Below are 17708 nucleotides of genomic sequence, written 5' to 3'. Positions count from 1 at the left end.
GGACTTCAGCTAACAGGTACTTCCCTTGTGGGCATTTCTACTGATGCCCAATGTCTGCAGATGCAGTGCTCTCTACATTGCCATGACCATGAGATCTAGTTACAGTGTTGGAGGTACCCTTTGCTAATGCATATGCCTATCACAGTTATTTTCCTGATCTTTTTCCCATGGTCACACGGGAGCTTCAATATAAAGGATGCCATGTCTTAGGGAAAAAAAGGCCATATAGGACTAGCTGGTTCAGTAACCCTGTTTCAGAGAACTTGGAAACCCAAGTTTCAGGGAGCAGAGTAATTCAAATTTCCTTCCACATAATCTGATCACTTACAGAGCAGGAAGAGGAGAGTTTCCGCTCAAAAATAGCAAGCAGGTATGACTTTGTGGCATTAAGGAGGAATAGAGGCCCTCCATCATCAGAATCAAGGACCACAATATGGACACACAGCACAAGGTTCTCCAGCAGGTTCCTTCATGTCAAAAACCCCATGCTGAGGAGAGCAGGCACAATGTTAGAATCACAGAATCATTTAGGTTGGAAAAGACCCTTAAGATCATCGAGTCCAACCATTAACCTAGCACTGCCAAGTCCACCACTAAACCATGTCATCAAACACCATGTCTACACATCTTTTCAATACCTCCAGGGATGGAGACTCAACCACTCCCCTGGGCAGCCTGTTCCAGTGCCTGACTACCCTTTTGGTGAAGAAGTTCTTCCTAATATCCAACCTAAACTTCCCCTGGCACAGCTTGAGGCCATTTCCTCTTGTCCTATCCCTTGTTACTTGGGAGAAGAGACCGACCCCCACCTCACTACAACCTCCCTTCAGGTAGCTGTAGAGAGTGATAAGGTCTCCCCCAAGCCTGCTTTTCTCCAGACTAACCAACCCCAGCTCCCTCAGCCGCTCCTCATAAGACTTGTGCTCTAGACCCTTCACCAACTTCGTTGCCCTTCTCTGGACACGCTCCAGCACCTTGATGTCCTTCTTGTAGGGAGGGGCCCAAAACTGAACACAGTACTAGAGGTGCGGCCTCACCAGTGCCAAGTACAGGGGCATGATCACCTCCCTGGTCCTGCTGGCCACACTATTCCTGATACAAGCCAGGATGCCATTGGCCTTCTTGGCCACCTGAGCACACTGCTGGCTCATGTTCAGGCAGCTGTCAACCAACACCCCCAGGTCCTTTTCTGCCAGGCAGCTCTCCAGCCACTCCTCCCCAAACCTGTAGTGTTGCATGGGGTTGTTGTGACCCAGGTGCAGGACCCGGCACTGAGCCTTGGTGAATCTCATACAGTTGGCCTCAGCCCAACGATCCAGCCTGTCCAGATCCCTCTATAGGGCCGTCCTACCCTCCAGCAGATCGACACTTCCACCCAACTTGGTGTCATCTGCAAACTTACTGAGGGTGCACTTGATCCCCTCCTCCAGATCATCAATGACGATATTGAACAGGACCAGCCCCAACACTGAGCCCTGGGGAACACCACTCGTGACTGGCTGCCAACTGGATTTGACTCCATTTACCGCCACTCTCTGGGCTCGGCCGTCCAGCCAGTTTTTAACCCAACGCAGAGTGCACTTATCCAAGCCGTGAGCAGCCAGCTTCTCCAGGAGAATGCTGTGGGAGACAGTGTCAAAGGCCTTACTAAAGTCCAAGTAGACAACATCTGCAGCCTTCCCCTCATCCACTAAGCAGGTCACCCTGTCATAGAAGGAAACCAGGTGAGTCAAGCAGGACCTCCCTTTCATAAACCCATGCTGGCTGAGCCTGATCCCCTGATTGTCCCACACTTGCTGCATAATGGCACTCAGGATGATCTGCTCCATAACCTTCCCCAGCACCGAGGTCAGGCTGACAGGCCTGTAGTTCCCTGGATCCTCCTTCCGACCCTTCTTGTAGATGGGCATCACATTTGCTAACCTCCAGTCAACTAGGACCTCCCCAGTTGACCAGGACTGCTGATAAATGATGGAGAGTGGCTTGGCAAGCTCCTCTGCCAGCTCCCTCAGTATCCTCAGGTGGATCCCCTCTGGCCCCATGGACTTGTGAGCATTCAGGTGGAGGAGCAGGTTGGTGACTGCCACCTCTTCCGACAACTGGGGCTTCATTCTGCATCCTATCTCCATCTCCCAGCACAGGGGCCTGAAAACCCTGAGGATGACCAGTCTGACTATTAAAGACTGAGGCAAAGAAGGCATTAAGTACCTCAGCCTTCTCCTCATCCTTCGTGGCAATGTTTCCCTCCACCTCCAACAAAGGAGGGAGATTCTCCCTGGCCCTCCTTTTGTTGCTGATACATTTGTAGAAACATTTTTTGTTATCTTTAACGGCAGTGTCCAGTTTAAGTTCTAGCTGGGCCTTCGCCTTTCTAATCTTCTCCCTGCATAACCTCACAACATCCCTGTAGTCCTCCTGAGTTGCCTGCCCCTTCTTCCAAAGGTGGTAGGCTTTCCTTTTTTTCCTGAGTTCCCGCCAAAGCTCTCTGTTCAGCCAGGCCGGTCTTCTCCCCCGCGTGCTCGACTTACGGCACGTGGGGATGGCCTGCTCCTGCGCCTTTGAGACTTCCTTCTTGAATAACATCCCGCCTTCCTGGACTCCTTTGCCCTTCAGGACTGCCTCCCAAGGGACTCTGTCAACCAGGCTCCTGAACAAGCCAAAGTCTGCTCTTCTGAAGTTCAGGGTAGCGGTTTTGCTGACTCCCTTCCTTACTTCTCCAAGAATTGAAAACTCGATCATTTCATGGTTGCTGAGCCCAAGACAGCCTCCGACCACCACATCACCCACCAGGCCTTCTCTGTTCATAAACAACAGGTCCAGCGGGGCACCTTCCCTGGTGGGCTCGCTCACCAGCTGCGTCAGGCAGTTATCATCTCCCACACACTCCAGGAACCTCCGAGACTGTTTCCTCTCTGCTGCGTTGTATTTCCAGCAGATATCTGGTAAGTTGAAGTCTCCCACGAGAACAAGGGCTAGAGATTGTGAGACTTCAGCCAACCACTTGTAGAATACTTCATCTGTTTCCTCATCTTGGTTGGGTGGTCTATAACAGACTCCCACCAGGATATCTGCCTTGTTAGCCTTCCCTCTGATCTTTACCCATAAGCATTCAACACCATCTTCTACTATACTCTGGGCTACCTCCCTTTCAGAAGCTCTGGATTACTAACAAAATTGTGGATTTGTCTCTGAAGGATCTACGGACAACAATACACATGAGGAGGTTTTCTAGTTTCATTGAGATTCTTGCTCTATGTTGGGAAAGAACCCTTCAGTCTCAGACCTCAATACACAAATGTGAGCACTAATTTCCATGCCAACGTCTGCAACTGGCAAAAGTAAGATTTGAACCAGATGTCTAGATGTCTGAACCAGGTGATCTTTTTTGCCTGAAGCTCCTTGGCACTCGTCCTTGGGCTCACGTGCCTGCTAGATGGATAGTTTTGCACACTACTCACAAACATTTGAGTAGAAAAGCTAGAAAAGTAAACATGAAAGATAAATCAGGGACCTAAGTGTGATGGAGTATCTAAACAAAGAAGAACTGGCTGCAGCTGTCCTTCAGAGGATGTAGTCAAAGGACAGGCAGAACTTTTAATCTATAGGTACGACACTATTAACTTGAGTCCCCCAGAAAAGGAGGTTAGCGTGGAATAACGTGCAGCCAGGTCTGATCATCAGTAATCAGCCTCGAGCATTCACAGGATATGTAACTGTGAACTGTAACTTTTATGAAGAATGGTTTTGGTTCTTTTTAACAGATTCACTTGAACGTGACAAGAAAGAACAGAGAAAGATTTGAGAGCTTCCAGCTTTTATACTGCCCTGAGATCAAAAGATCTCTATTATATATAAGAATGAGGAAAGCAGCAAGGGGTGAGATTCAGCTCCAGATCCAGACAGCTAAATTTCAGTGTATACATGCAAGTGTCTGTATATATTTCATTATAGCCGGTGGAAATCTGGCCAACACATCCAGTGCAACCTACCCAGCAAGCTATCCAGAATCTAAGAATTACTTCAGAGGGAGCCAAATCCACTGACCGTACTGAGTAGAAATTTAGATAAGTGCAAAGCTCTCATGAAATGTGCTGCCTCACTGAACATGCATGTTTTGAGACTGACACTCACAGAAAAATAAAGCAATGCTGTACATTTTAAATGCAGAATTGCTTAACCAGCTCTCACAGACTTGATAACAATGATCACTGCAGATTTGCTTAGGACTTCTTGAAGACTTTCTCATTCAATTAATATGAAGCAAATTCAAAAAGGCTACCAAAATTTTACACCATAAGTAAGGAGATGCATGGTATGTCATGTCTGGTAGCTCATCATTCAGCACTTGACTGGAAGTTTAAAGGTGAAAGCAGGTGGAAAGTAATCCATTAAAGCCTTCTATCTTGGCCAACTGATACAGATTATTTGAAGTTACATAAATATTTTACTACATTTCATAAATATCTTTTGCAGGGGGAGATATGGAAAATATTTCATGTAATGTCAAATGTGAGATTAAAATGACTGTTCAACCATAGACTTTACAAGAACATCTTCAACTAACACATGACACGGTGACACAAAAATTACCCCAATGCATCAAACCACTGGGTGAAGCTGAGCAGTGTCATTACTGAAGTTAGGCAACACTTCAGAATTCAGGGACAATGTAAACAATTTTCTAATTGAAAACTGTCATTATACAAAAGTTTTATCCTTATAACTGTGATAAACGAAAAAGCATGCTGCTGAATACAGCTCTGCGCATTGTTTGTTCAAGTATGTGGCAAATTCTTTTCTCAAGCCCCACAGGTCCCCAGCCTCAATGACACACTGTGCTAATGTATTTCACATGATCATTATGACTTGTACACTCTTTCTGGTGGTGTTTTCTCTTGTGTTGGTATGACAGGAATGTCTGTACTATTCATGATTTTATGTGCCTCTATAGATTTCATTCAATGCCTCTCTAAAGATGAACAATCATGCCTTTTTATTCCCTCAAGAGCTGAAAACTTCTCATGTGATCTGGACTCTTCAGTCCTCCTTTGTGTATCTTTTTCATAATTTTTCATAGAAATTTTCAGATACAATGAGTAATTCTGAAAAAAATATTGCAATTGACGGTGAGCTGGAAATACTGTAACAAAGGTACACTACTCACGGATACATTTCTTGTCTATTCTTCAGACATCCCAACATGTTATATCAAGACTTCCAACAGAAAAAGAATGAATTGTTCAGCTGCACTAAAAATAAGGGCACCTGAGGGCTTTTTTTCTTACCTTATTAATTTAGCCCCTAAGAATATATACAGCTAATTCAGAGAATTCCTTCTATCGTGCACGTCCTTGATTTGGCGAGCACTGAGTTTAATAAACCTACTGATGCCTCCTGTCCCACCTTTGTTAGCACAGCAAAACTTTACCTGTAACGTGCCATACCAATTGACTTAGATAAACACACAATTGAGGCACTGTAACATCAAAGACCTATTAGTTAAATGTGGAGTTCAGCTTTAGCCATGCCTAACAAACCCTAATCGCAACTTGGCAGTAAGTTGAATGAAACTAGAAATGATCTCAATCAGTCCTTTCATCAGCTTCAAAACCAGATTTTACATTCTCCTTGTAATTCGAGATGTTTTTGTCATTACAAGAACAGTAATGGTATAGTAACTTTGCCAATTTTTTGCCTATGATAAAATTTAAATGGAAGAAAGGCTCATAACTTTTAACTTCAACCCACACTGTGCAGTCTACAGAAATAACTATAAATAATGGTTCCTTGGAGTGTCTGAATACCAAAAAGACAATGAAGAAACCCAACCACATGATCTTTCTGTCCTGTTCCCTGAGAAAACTCCTTCCAGACCCCAGCAGTGACTGCCTGATGCACTAGCTTTCCAGCGGGATTCATACGCTCACCAACGGGGAAGAAGGGTGAGGTACCGCAATGAGTTCAAAACCAAGATTTCTCCTTGTGCCATCCTGCCTTGGAGGCAGCCGTTTCTCTATGTGCCACAAATTTGCCAGAGGCACTGCCAGAAGACCATGACCTCTCCCTGTCCGAATTATCATGGGCACATAGGCCACCACTGCTCAGACACCACCCTTTTGAATAAAGGCTTCTGACACCCGTAGGTGTCCTGGTCTTTACTAATCAAAAAGTAAGAGACACATGAAACCTGAATAAAAAAATGGCCTTTCAATCCAAAGCTTTATTTTTCAGTTTACTCCCATTTGGCTAGAACAAGAGAAAAGCTTTGATTTCACCCCAGTAATTTTTTTCTTCTCCGTTACTGCAAAAAGAAAACTGTTATCTTTCATTTAGCTGCTACTGAGCAGTAGGATCCAGCACAACATACACAGGGATCATTTTAAGTCCAGATCTGAAATTAATCAACGCAACTGCCTGGAAGTCTTCCATCTAATACCCACTAAGGCTAACCATCACCACAACACAAGATGTTCAAATTGCAGGCCCGCTTCCAGTACTATTTTAATATAGCCTTTACCAATAGCCATCAAAGTTTTTCTGAGTGCGTTCAATTAAACTGTAGCTGAGGTTACTTGCTACTTCTAAACCCATTAGCTATATGTATATGCATAGTCAGGCAAGCAACATTAAAAGCATGTCTGCTTGTCAATATTTTTAATCATCCTAAACGCTGTTTATCTTTTCCCAGATTGGTGATTCTTAATGCTGAGTTTGTTTCTTCTACATAACAAAAACTGTTGAAAACAGTAACAGCCACGCTTCTGAACAATGAAGTGGGTGGGAAGCAGGGGGCAACGCAACCAAACCTGTATTTTCTTTTTGTTAAAGCCGGGTAACAATAAAATATGACTTACAAAACGGCAAGTCAAAACTAGCAGACCCAACTAATCTCTTTATTTAAAACATATCCCCTAGCATTTTAAGGCTTGACACTGTGTAATATTTAGTTTCTTTCTCATTCATTCCCCAAGGGTTTTCAACATGTTACTGCAAATTAAGGCATCACTATCCCTCCCCTTAAGGAATGTATTCATGTCAGTACCTGATCAGCTGCAACATGTTTTAACATCAGAGGGATGCCACATGCACTGCCAGCCAGGAGCTTAGTGTTCAACTACATACATGGCAAATTGTCCTGGGTAAGGTTGAAACAGCTTGTTCTAAACCAGAACAGTTATTTAGCAGGCAGGGATCTAGCTTGCTCCCTGCTATACCACACTCAGAAAAATATCTGCTTAGTAATTCTGAAAGTGTACGGACTTATTATAGTAATATTTCAAAAGAAAAGCGTTGTGACCCTGGAAAATTTGCCTCTCGCTTTACCTAGCATTTATGGAGCTGTCACAGTGCTCCTTCCTTTGAGGACACATTCTTTGCTGCAGCTTCTATTCCTCCCACATGAAGTACTCAGGGTACCTACGCTCTTTCTGTGCTGCATTCACTGTTGGCCTCTGTTCCTCTTTCATTTGGGGATAATAGGCATTTTCCCCTTGCTCTCTTTCTAAACTACATACAACTTAAAAAGTGTAGGCATCATTAAGGTCTTGCACAAAGTTTACCAGTGCCAAAGGCCCCTTTGGATCACATCCTCACATTTTGTTTAACAATACAGTAAAAAAAAAAAAAAACAAACATTTTCCTCCTAACTTGTGCTCAAAATGCACCCGTTTGAACTCTATCACCACTTTCCCTCCCTGCAACATTTCTAATACTTATCATTCTTGTTAGGCGGTGCCAAAATTTGTAGACAACTGCCTGCATGTGGTCTCAGCAAGCCTTGGTATAGCATTATATGAAATGACCTTGCTTGTTTTCTGTCTCAAACCCTTCATGTGCATACTACAGTTCTGCTCACTTGTCAGACTGCTGCCTGACCTAAACGCAGTTTATCCACTTTTTTTCCTAACCAGTATCTTTCCATTTTGTACGGTTGCTGAAATTCACCTTAAAGTCCAAGCATAACTGGACATGTCTATGCCGAAAGTGTACAGAAGCCCAGATCAAGGGCCCATGACTCTTTAATTGCTAGTCCTTCCCATAGCATGACTATTGCCATTGCGACTCACACCCTCCCAGGCCATAAATGAGCCCAGCTCAAGGGACAACGCTGACCCAGGACTGCTCTCAAGCGGCTGCAGCCTGTCTGGGGGATGGAGGGGAGAGTCCAGCCACGCAGCCGCAAGCCCTGCTGTACCGCCCACCCACGGGGCCAGAGAGCAGCGGCTGGAGCCGCTTCATTTACTACAACAGACCTAGCACCTGAGAATAGATCTTAAAAAATATGGCTTTATCTGGGAACTGAGCGCGCAGTGCTTCCTGAACACACGGTATTTTTCACCGTACAGGCACCACTGGGGCTACTCATTAAATGCTATTACCTCGTTACACAAGAACATAACTGCTCTTGCTGGAATTCCTTTTGTAAATGCTAAAAGCAAAATTACTTCTTTATTATAAAAACTGTAAGAATGAAAAAATAAAATGTAGAAAGGAATGCACACATTTTATAAAAAAACATGCATGTCTGATGTCAATCTCCTTTTCCTATCCTCCATACTTCATTTTTTTTCCTTAGAAAGTAAGATGAGCTGGTCTGTAACCGTGCCCGTGTTTTCTGAGTATCAGTAGCCTCTGTCCTTAACAAAGTGTCTATAGGTGCTATGAAACTGTACATCTTTCCGAAAGTTATTATTTTTGTTATTTCTTAAACTCAATTTTCAGACACTTTTAAAATGAAACTGCTTGCAGTCCTTATGCACCAAAGGCTCAGGGCAGTCTCAGGTCTTGTTACTTTGGTATAAATTTTCATTTGAATTTGCTTTGCTTTAAAATAAATTTATCTGCAAAATGTAATGTAGATCTACAGTTTAGATTATTAGCTCCAATCTGGCATGCAACTCCTAATGAAAGAATAGCTTTCATTCTCTATAGACACCAACTGTTTCTATATATTTTAATAATGGAATACAGTTCTAAAAAATTATTATTTCTTCTTCCAGGGAGAAAGGCATGAATATAAGAAAATGAAAACACAAATCTAGAGCATTTACCTAAAACACAGTCTAGTGACTTGAAATACACGATAGAGCTGCAAGACGAAGACCCCAGTGTGTAGACAGCAGTATCTCTGGGAAAATCTGCGTGTTGCACACTGATTAAAGTCAGCCTCCAACTCTGAAGTCTGGCTTACAGGTTTTTGCTACGTATGATATGATGGTATGAAAGAAACATCACGTACTTTTTAACTGCCTGAAGTCAGATTTCTTCCAACACAACACACTGAAGCAAATAATACACGTCTTCAATGAAAAATTAAGCTATAAAAGGCCAATTACATAATAGATGAGACATACAGAATATTCTTGAATCTCCTAGGCGTATCTGTAGCTTTCACTAATGGCCTCATCACACACCCAAAGTAAGGTGCGGAGGTTCAAAAAAGAGTTTGAAAGCTGATATATTTAAGTAAAATCGTACAATTAACAAACATGGTAATGTTCAGTATTAAAACTAACTTTTTAATTTGATCATTTTATTTGGTTTTTTATGCAAAAACAAATATTCACACAGAATAACAGGATGAAAAACAAAAACCAGGGCCTGCAATGGAGCTCCCTGAGGCAGTTTTTGAGGCCAGTGTGGAGCCTTGTTCATTTCCCAGGGATTTAATCATGTACAGGATGTTTTAAAATGGAAGCTTTATATACTCTTTGAAAGTTCAGCCAAGTAATCTTCAATTATAAACACAGACCACTGGAACCCGCTGAAAACATAAGCAACCTTCTCACATGAAAACAAATTACATTTTCCTAAATTTGGAGGGGGAAGTAAAAAAAAAAAAAATCAAGTTGTATATGGAGTCAAACACCTCAGAGTAATTCTTTCCTCTCACTTCTGTCATTCATGAAATTACTGCCTTGATTTCAACAACACTGCAAAATCACTGGAAACTCCTTCATACTCTTAACAGAGGTAACGGAGAAAGTGACTGAAGGCTCTTAGGAAAAGCTCTGACAGCCTAACCCTTGTTGCCCGAGAGGAAAGAAAACAAATACCCTGCATTTGCTCAGCTGAGCAGGTGACTGTCCCGAGCGGGTGTGATCCGGCGCCTGCCCGCGTCCCCAGGCTGGGCGCTGGAAGCGGAGCGCCGCCAGCATGGCTGCGGGCGCGCGCAGGGCAGGGAGACGGGGAGGAACCTGGCTCGCCCAGCCGCCACACGCTGGCCTGCTGATCGCCGCCGAGATCCTGCGGCGGGCACTACAGTTAGTCATGCCAGGGAAATGTCGGCCTTATCCGGCTTCTCCCACACACCTTGTGGGAGCAGGGAGCCATGGCAAATCCATGCGTTATTCCTACACTTCCTCATCATATATCTTAGCTGGCTTGCACCAGAAGGTGCTGTGGGATCCTCTGCCAGGACAGGGGGGAAAAAAAACAAAAAAACAAAAAAAAAAAAAAGAGACCACTACTGGCATCCCAGATGAAACAATTCTCACCTGCTGTTAAGAGCAGGCGGGCCGTCAGCCCCGCCGAGGGGAGAGGCTCCCTGCCCGCTGGCGACTGATTCACAGCCCTGCTCCTTGCCCAGCCCTCCACAGCTTCAGCAATTTCCTGAAGTCTTGAAGCTGGTGCATATTTGCAATTTAAAAAATGGCTTATGCCTGGAAAGGAGGTAATAATAACCTGCCACTCCAGTCCAGTCACCTAGAACTGGACAGTGACATCTCCCTGTCTCACGGATGACCGACTGCAGGGATCATGCTGGACCCATACGGCTTGTGTTCTCGATGGCGCATCCAGAAAAGGCCTCTCAGCCACGGTGTCCGGGCACGGGGTTTGCCTGTCTGTGCTCAGGTTCAGCTCAGAGACAGCGTGGCTCCTGGCCTCCGGGAGCTGCTGGTGCTCTCACCTCTGGCCCCTGGCTGAACCACGGCCCCTGGCTGAACCACGGCCCCTGCAGTGGTGCAGCCTACCTGCGGGCCCACACCTCAGGCCCAGCCTCAGCCCACCCCCATGGAGGTGCCTGATTCCCGGGGCTGGTGCTGCCCCGGTGCCCCCCAGTCACCCTGCTCCTGGCTGGGGCGGTGGGACGGGCCCTGGCTGCCCGGCCCTGCCCTGCTGCCCCCCTCCATGGGGAGCCCCGGCTGCTGTGCCCTGACATGGGTAAGCGCATGCTCTCCATCCAACCTACAGCTTACTGTTGCTCAGTACAACTGCAATTCTAGATACCAGTAACACACCTGGGTATTTCTGAGCCTTCTAGTTATGGCTGTTATAGCACTAAATGTCATCCCCTTAAAATTAGGTCTGGGCCCATTTACATCCCTTCCAAGGCTGGCAGTCGCATTCCTGCTGAAGAGCCCTGTCCCCGCTGGCACAGAGCGGATACTCCTCCTGGCCCAGGGCGCATGGCGCGTCTGTAAGGAGAGGCATCTCCAGCGAGCACGGCATACCTGGCACAGGAGGGGCTGCAACGCTGCACCACGACGGAGAGACGTGCACCCACAGCCACAGGGGTGCTCCGCGGTGGCAGCACCACAGTCCCACCCCACCGCCCGGGCAGGCACGCCTGGTCACCCGCCCCAGGGAGCGTGCCAGCCGGCAGCATCCGCAGGAACCTCAGCCTAGCTACTGAGACCACCTGTGATCCACAAACTCGGAGCTACTAAAACAGACAAACGGAGCATATGGAGGATCACTGCCAGAAATGTGTGCGCTTTGTTAGTGTTTAACCTACTTACTGCTCAGAACACAAACCGAGCTTTAAAAGAGCTCTCTGGAGTAAAATACTGTAGTTAAAAATATCAGATGACTGTTTGGAAAGACCATTCCTATCTTGTGAGCAATAGCTGGAAATTATTATCTCTGTTTTAACGGTACAAAACAGTAAAGGAAAGAAACATAGAATCTCACTGAAATCGGTGGAAGAATCTCACTGATTTCATCAGCAAGGCAGAGTCCAAGAATCTGTAACCTCTCACAGTAAGACGACATCAGATAAGGACGGTAAACATTCCTGGGAAGGACACGGGATCCTTAGGTGGAGAAGTTATATTTACAGGAAGAGGACAAGCTAAATGGAAACTGGCACAGAAGCACACAAAATGGGGACTCTGCTCCTCAGCCACTGAACCATCTGCCTTGTGCAACGCATTCATGTCAAAGGGGCCTGTGCTTCCCCGCTGAAACACTGTGAATGAAACTAATGGTGGGCTGCCAGAAACACTGCTCCAGCAAAGCAACTGCAGGTACTCAGTCATGTCCCAAGGCATTAACATTCGCACAGCCGGAGGACAGAATTCAAGTTTTTCATTATTTATTAACTGATCTGTACCACAACTACTAGTTGCTGAGCTGTAAAGGCTGCACAGCTCTATGTAAGTGGTATAAGGCTCTGGGAAATAGTTTCCATTATTCCATCTCATTAGGCTCCTTCATTTTTTCCCTCTTCTCTGTGTCTTTCAAATTGTTTATTTCTTCAAATATTTGCCTGTGCTATGTTCATTCTTTTAGCTGCTCTGTCCTGAAGTAAAACAGCCTATCTTTTGCCAGCTATTTCCCTTTGTCTTGCCAATGTCGCTAAAAGAACACTTTCTTGCTGGCATGCACCTCCTCCCTGACTGGCTACCCAGAACAGAAGCATAGTCAGAAAAAGACCTCATTGATTCAGATGCAGCTTCGTTTTACCATGGAGTTATGCACTGCCACAGCTAACTTCTCTAGGACTCGGAGCACTATATGTTATGCTTACAGCCTCTCTACACAGCGTGTGAGGAAAAGGATGCGCCTGCTTGACTCGTCTCCCATTTTACTTCAGTGCCCTAGTCGCCATACCGTATGCACGTTGGCTCTCCCTAAGCTTCTTTCTGTGGTGACCCAAATGGTCCCACAAGAGGAAATCCAAGAACAGAATAATCTGTGCAGGGTCTGCTTCCTGAAGCTGTGTTAGAACATACCAAATATGTCTCTCTCTACTTAGGACACTCCTTCAGTATTATACCAAGGAAATCACATACCCTCGAACTTCCTGATGATACGCCCCAGGGTATATAGCACAAACTCTTTACACGTGCTATAATAAAGCCCAGAAGTTGCAAGCTCTGCACAGTGAGGGACAAGTCAGTACACACTAATTAGCCCAGTGGCCAGAATACTCTCCCATGTGGTCCTCTAAGACACAAACCTCCTTATTCAATTCAGGAATCAAAAAAAGTACAAGAACAGAGAGATGCTGCCAACCAAGAGGGAACACCGAGCACAGCAATGATCTTAAATCTTGTTCCTCTGCCGAGTTTTGACGCCAAAGTCAGCTTTGTCAAGAGAGACATGTTCTTACTTAGAATCCAGAGTTAGAAATCCTCTCTTGTCAGTAGACATCTTCAAGTGTATTTTAAGTAAGTTAATGTGGTGCATCCTTTAGCTTCTAGCCACAGCCACCAGTGGTTCTACAAATGCCTGTTTGTAAGACTGTGGTCACAAAAGCATAGAAAGCAGAGGGAAAGTAGCACAATTCCCTGCTCGGAGTGAGAATGCTCAAGCCAGCTGGTCCCATTTTCCGTAAGAATACCCTGCCATTTTACAGGAGACACATCTTAGAGTAGATCTGGGCTCCAAGCAGAAACACTAAAGAAGCTCTAGGCTTCAGGGGCTTGGTAAAGTCACACAGGGAAGAATATGAGGATCTTAGGCATTCCTCAGGTAATGCAATAGTCGATGGCTCTCACCAGCAGTGCAATTTTGGACGCTGGTCATCAGTTCTGTCTGTACCCTGCCTATACTTAAATGTTAGCAACAAAAAGGGACCGTGGAGAAGACCGGGAATCAGAACCCCAGCGACATTCTTCTCAGCAGCTTGGAAGTGCCCCATAAGAGATATGCAGGATTTGTGGAGATGTTCCTCTGAGGAAGGAGGGAGGCACAAGGGCTAATGAGGCATTCTGTGGCTGCAAGAAGCAGGGTATTGCCCAGGAAGAGCTAGTGTCATCTCAACAGCTGCAGTGCTATTACAGGCATAAACCCCAGAGCCCTCTCTCTATGTACATTCAAATGATGTAATTAATATTTTTCAGGAGAACAAATGGAGTACTTACCTGTATTTATGAATGATGGCATTAAATAATCTTCCATCACGCCAGCAGGTAGTGAAATTTTCACAACGGATTCCAGCATAACCCTCGGTTGTCTGCTGTGACCACAGGAGCAGTCTCTCTTTAGCAGACATGTCCTCTGACTCTCCAGTAACATGGATATCAGATATCTAAAATACAGTTAATATAAGTATTACAATTACATATAACACATTATAATGTTTAAAATATTGCAGAAAACCACTCTGCACTACCGAAGAATTTTCTGTCTGATATTTGCATATATAAATATGATTATTCATATACTCTATTCTTTCATGTCATGTCCTTATGCACTCTTAGTGTCTTCAATATGAAATACAAAATTCGTAGCTTCACAATTTTCTTCAGTTAGCCAGTTCTCAGCCTCTCAATTTCTGGGGACAACATAATGCTATTACATAATGAAAAATACTTACCTATGTCTGTGTTATGTTGATAATGTGGATAAGAATCTATTTTTATGTATTACACCTATTATACATAAATGTTATATAATTATATAAAATACAATGTATTTTATATGTACATATTCACACCTATCTAATACCCATATTTATATTAGACATACTTTATTTAGCTACAATGTTCTGAGAAGCATTTTAGGAATGATGGAAGGACTGAAAGATTATAAATTAAAATTTTGCCTGATAGAAAAGGTTTGGTTTTGTATTATCTAAGCATTATCAACTTCATGTCAGGGACAGCAGGAAAGCATTGGAAATTTTATATACAGACACTACCTTCTGGTACATTAAATTCTCCCCTAATGAAGTTCAGTCAGTTTGCTTAGAAAACTATCACTGTATAAATATGAAGCAGACATTTCCCTAATTTGCACATGTACTGTTTGCACCTCATGTTAGGGAAATTGTACTCAGTGTAAATCTGAACTGCAAGACAGCACTTTCTTTATCAAGGCATGTCTTCTTTTTGTTCTGTTACATATTGTCTTTCTTCTAAATGACCACCTTTTACCACTTATCCAAACAACAATAGATAATATTTTATTATGAAGAACACCAAGAACCCAGGTACCACGAGGCACTACATAAGGACCCATGTACCGTAGCTCAGACGTAACAAAAAGCAGGCTGAGGTGCTTGGGCATAGGCAAGAGGGCTTGAGACAACACCAAGATTTGTGGGTGGACACCAAGCACCCCCATGAGCCCACCTGGAAGAGGCTGCAGAAGCCTACACCCAGCACGGCAGAGCGAGATAGGTCTCTTCTGCCTCTGGGGCCAGCCTGAGGCCAGGGCTCAGGGGACGTTTGCCCACAGACAACTTCAGGGGCGAGGTACGTGCTCGCGTTAAGCTGCTGAAGAGGCCTAACTCTGAGGCTGTGCCAATTCCAGCAATCCTATTCTAGTGTAACCCAGGGAGCTACGTTCATAAGGTCAGATGGGACAGCCATAATGATGCCTCCTGGCCTTGAAACCTCTGCACACAAAGGTATCTTCTGTCTCGGCTCTTCCTGGGGAAATTCGGACAGGCTAGGCTGGAAATTACGGGTTTTTCCTCACATTAAAGCCACGCAAAACACAGTGTCAGGCATAAAGAGATGTAGCTTTCCTACCGATGCTGCTATGTCAATGCCTAACAGGAGGTGGTGGAAAGCACTAGGAAGCAGGGGACTAAAGGAAGAGCCTTGGAGATGTCAGGGCAATGTAGCTGCTGCAGTGCTCTCTGTGATTTCTGTTTAACCACCTTTCACGCTTCCAGGGGACAATGAGCATTTACAGCTCATTTACAGTAAATTTAATGCAGGCAACAAATGAATTTACATTATTTTCTATGCGAGTATCCATAAAACACCAAGTTGTGAAAGTAGTTCTTCAGATACTTATCACAGACCATCGTATAAGCTGGCTCTAGGTAAGGGAAAGATACAGGCGCCAATGCTAGAAAGCAAAGTAGTTTTAACTTTTCCACTAGCCCATAAATATCTCTGAAGATCTGACGGCATTTTTTGCATCCTATTGTCTCCAGCTTCAACACTGCACATTTTTAAGAAAAATCAAAGAGGAAAAAAAAAAAAAAATCCCTTTTTTGTTTAAAACACTGAAGAGAAACACATGCAGCTGTGACTGTTTATAAATTTCTAGGTATCAAAATGCTGCACGGAGTATTTACTACATGAAATCACACAAAATACAGACAATATGAGTCTTGTAAGTGAAGACAACAGGGAATCCAATGTGGCAAAACATCAACTTAAAATCTCTCTGAAAATTTTCATGTAAAAATCTAGGAAACTCATCTGCAGTGTAAGATTTCCTTTCTGTTGCTTACCTTTGTTCTTTGGTATTTCAAAGCAAGAAAGCAAACAAAATATTTTTTCAGTAGCTGTAGTTTCTATTCGTCACAGAACAACCCGACCACAATATAAATTAAGTCAACCATTTACCACTTATCCGGACAACGCTTCTGAAAGAGGTGATGTCATCTGGAAGTGCCAGATGTCTAGCAAAAAAAAAAAAAAAAACCCAAACCCTATCATTTTTTCCCTGTCATTTTCAGAAAGTCCTCTGTGTGTAATCCTGAAGTATCACATTTTTAATATATTCTAACTAAGCAAGCTAACAATGTAATTTGCTAATGGCCATTCCTTACTGCTAAGTTCAAACCTTTAGCGTCCTTCACGGTTAATTGACCTGCGATGGCTCTGTGCATTTCAGACTGCAGAGAGTGCAAACACAGCATATTTGAGTGCACATGAGAGTCCTCTGGCAACAAGTGATTTCAGACATCAAGGCAACTTCTGAAGGTCGTACTTGCATCTGTTGTTACATACAAACAACATTTGTAGCTATGGACACAAACACAAGGAGAATATTTCTTATACTGAAAGTGACCACCAGGCAAGCTTGCAATCCAAATTTTGGATGGCTAAAACATGAATTTAGCTCATTACCCTAAGATCAGCAGGATTTCGATCCAAAATCTTTCCTCAAGCAAAACGAATAGACTAGACTGGGTTTAAAAACTGAAATTGCTTTTGACTCATGGAGGTAGCCCGTTTCAGTACAGGTTAAGGAACACTAACATTAGCCTGAGACCTGAAACAGGCTGAGCACTTCTGTCCTCTAAATAAAGTATTTCAGATTCCAAGGCTAAGCTTTCAGACTTTTTCATAAACACTGAATTCATAGTTAAAAAGTATAAAAATACGCTGAGGGAAAAGGTGAGTCAAAGAGCTGCATTTTATTACACTTACAAATATGAGTCCTACTTTGCAAGATGCCCTATTAACTTGAAACTACTTAACAAGTAAAATACTACCCCCACAAAATAAGGTGTCAGAGATAGCACATCTTTCCTTTGATAACCCCATAAGGACAGTACAGACACTCATCTACCAACTACACATTATCATCAATATTTATAACATCACTTGCCACAGGAAAGAAAAAGAAGGACTACTAAATTAGGAATACTAGAATGGAAAATAAGTTAAGGGACAATCACATCTTTTACTGTCCAAATTTTGTCCTTCAAAGCAAACAGTTTGTGTGAACCTTTCATTCTTACATCCCACAAGCCTATCATTTACCCACTATAATCTGTTACTAGAGGACAT

General features: G+C 43.8%; 1 protein-coding gene across 7 annotated transcripts in view; it reads right to left on the bottom strand.

The window, feature by feature from the left end:
* DST (dystonin) overlaps positions 1-17708 on the bottom strand; it is a 302794-nt gene that overhangs the window by 158705 nt on the left and 126381 nt on the right. For all 7 annotated transcript variants that reach the window (XM_082306929.1, XM_082306927.1, XM_082306930.1 and 4 more), the window contains one exon: positions 14091-14257. In XM_082306929.1, coding sequence (XP_082163055.1) covers positions 14091-14257 — 167 coding nt within the window. The remainder of the gene's footprint in view (positions 1-14090; positions 14258-17708) is intronic.

Source organism: Platalea leucorodia (assembly GCF_965183815.1).
Source record: "Platalea leucorodia genome assembly, chromosome: 3".
Taxonomy (NCBI): Eukaryota; Metazoa; Chordata; class Aves; order Pelecaniformes; family Threskiornithidae; genus Platalea; species Platalea leucorodia.
Note: the sequence above shows the minus strand (reverse complement) of the source record. Positions and strands in the feature narration are given on the sequence as shown.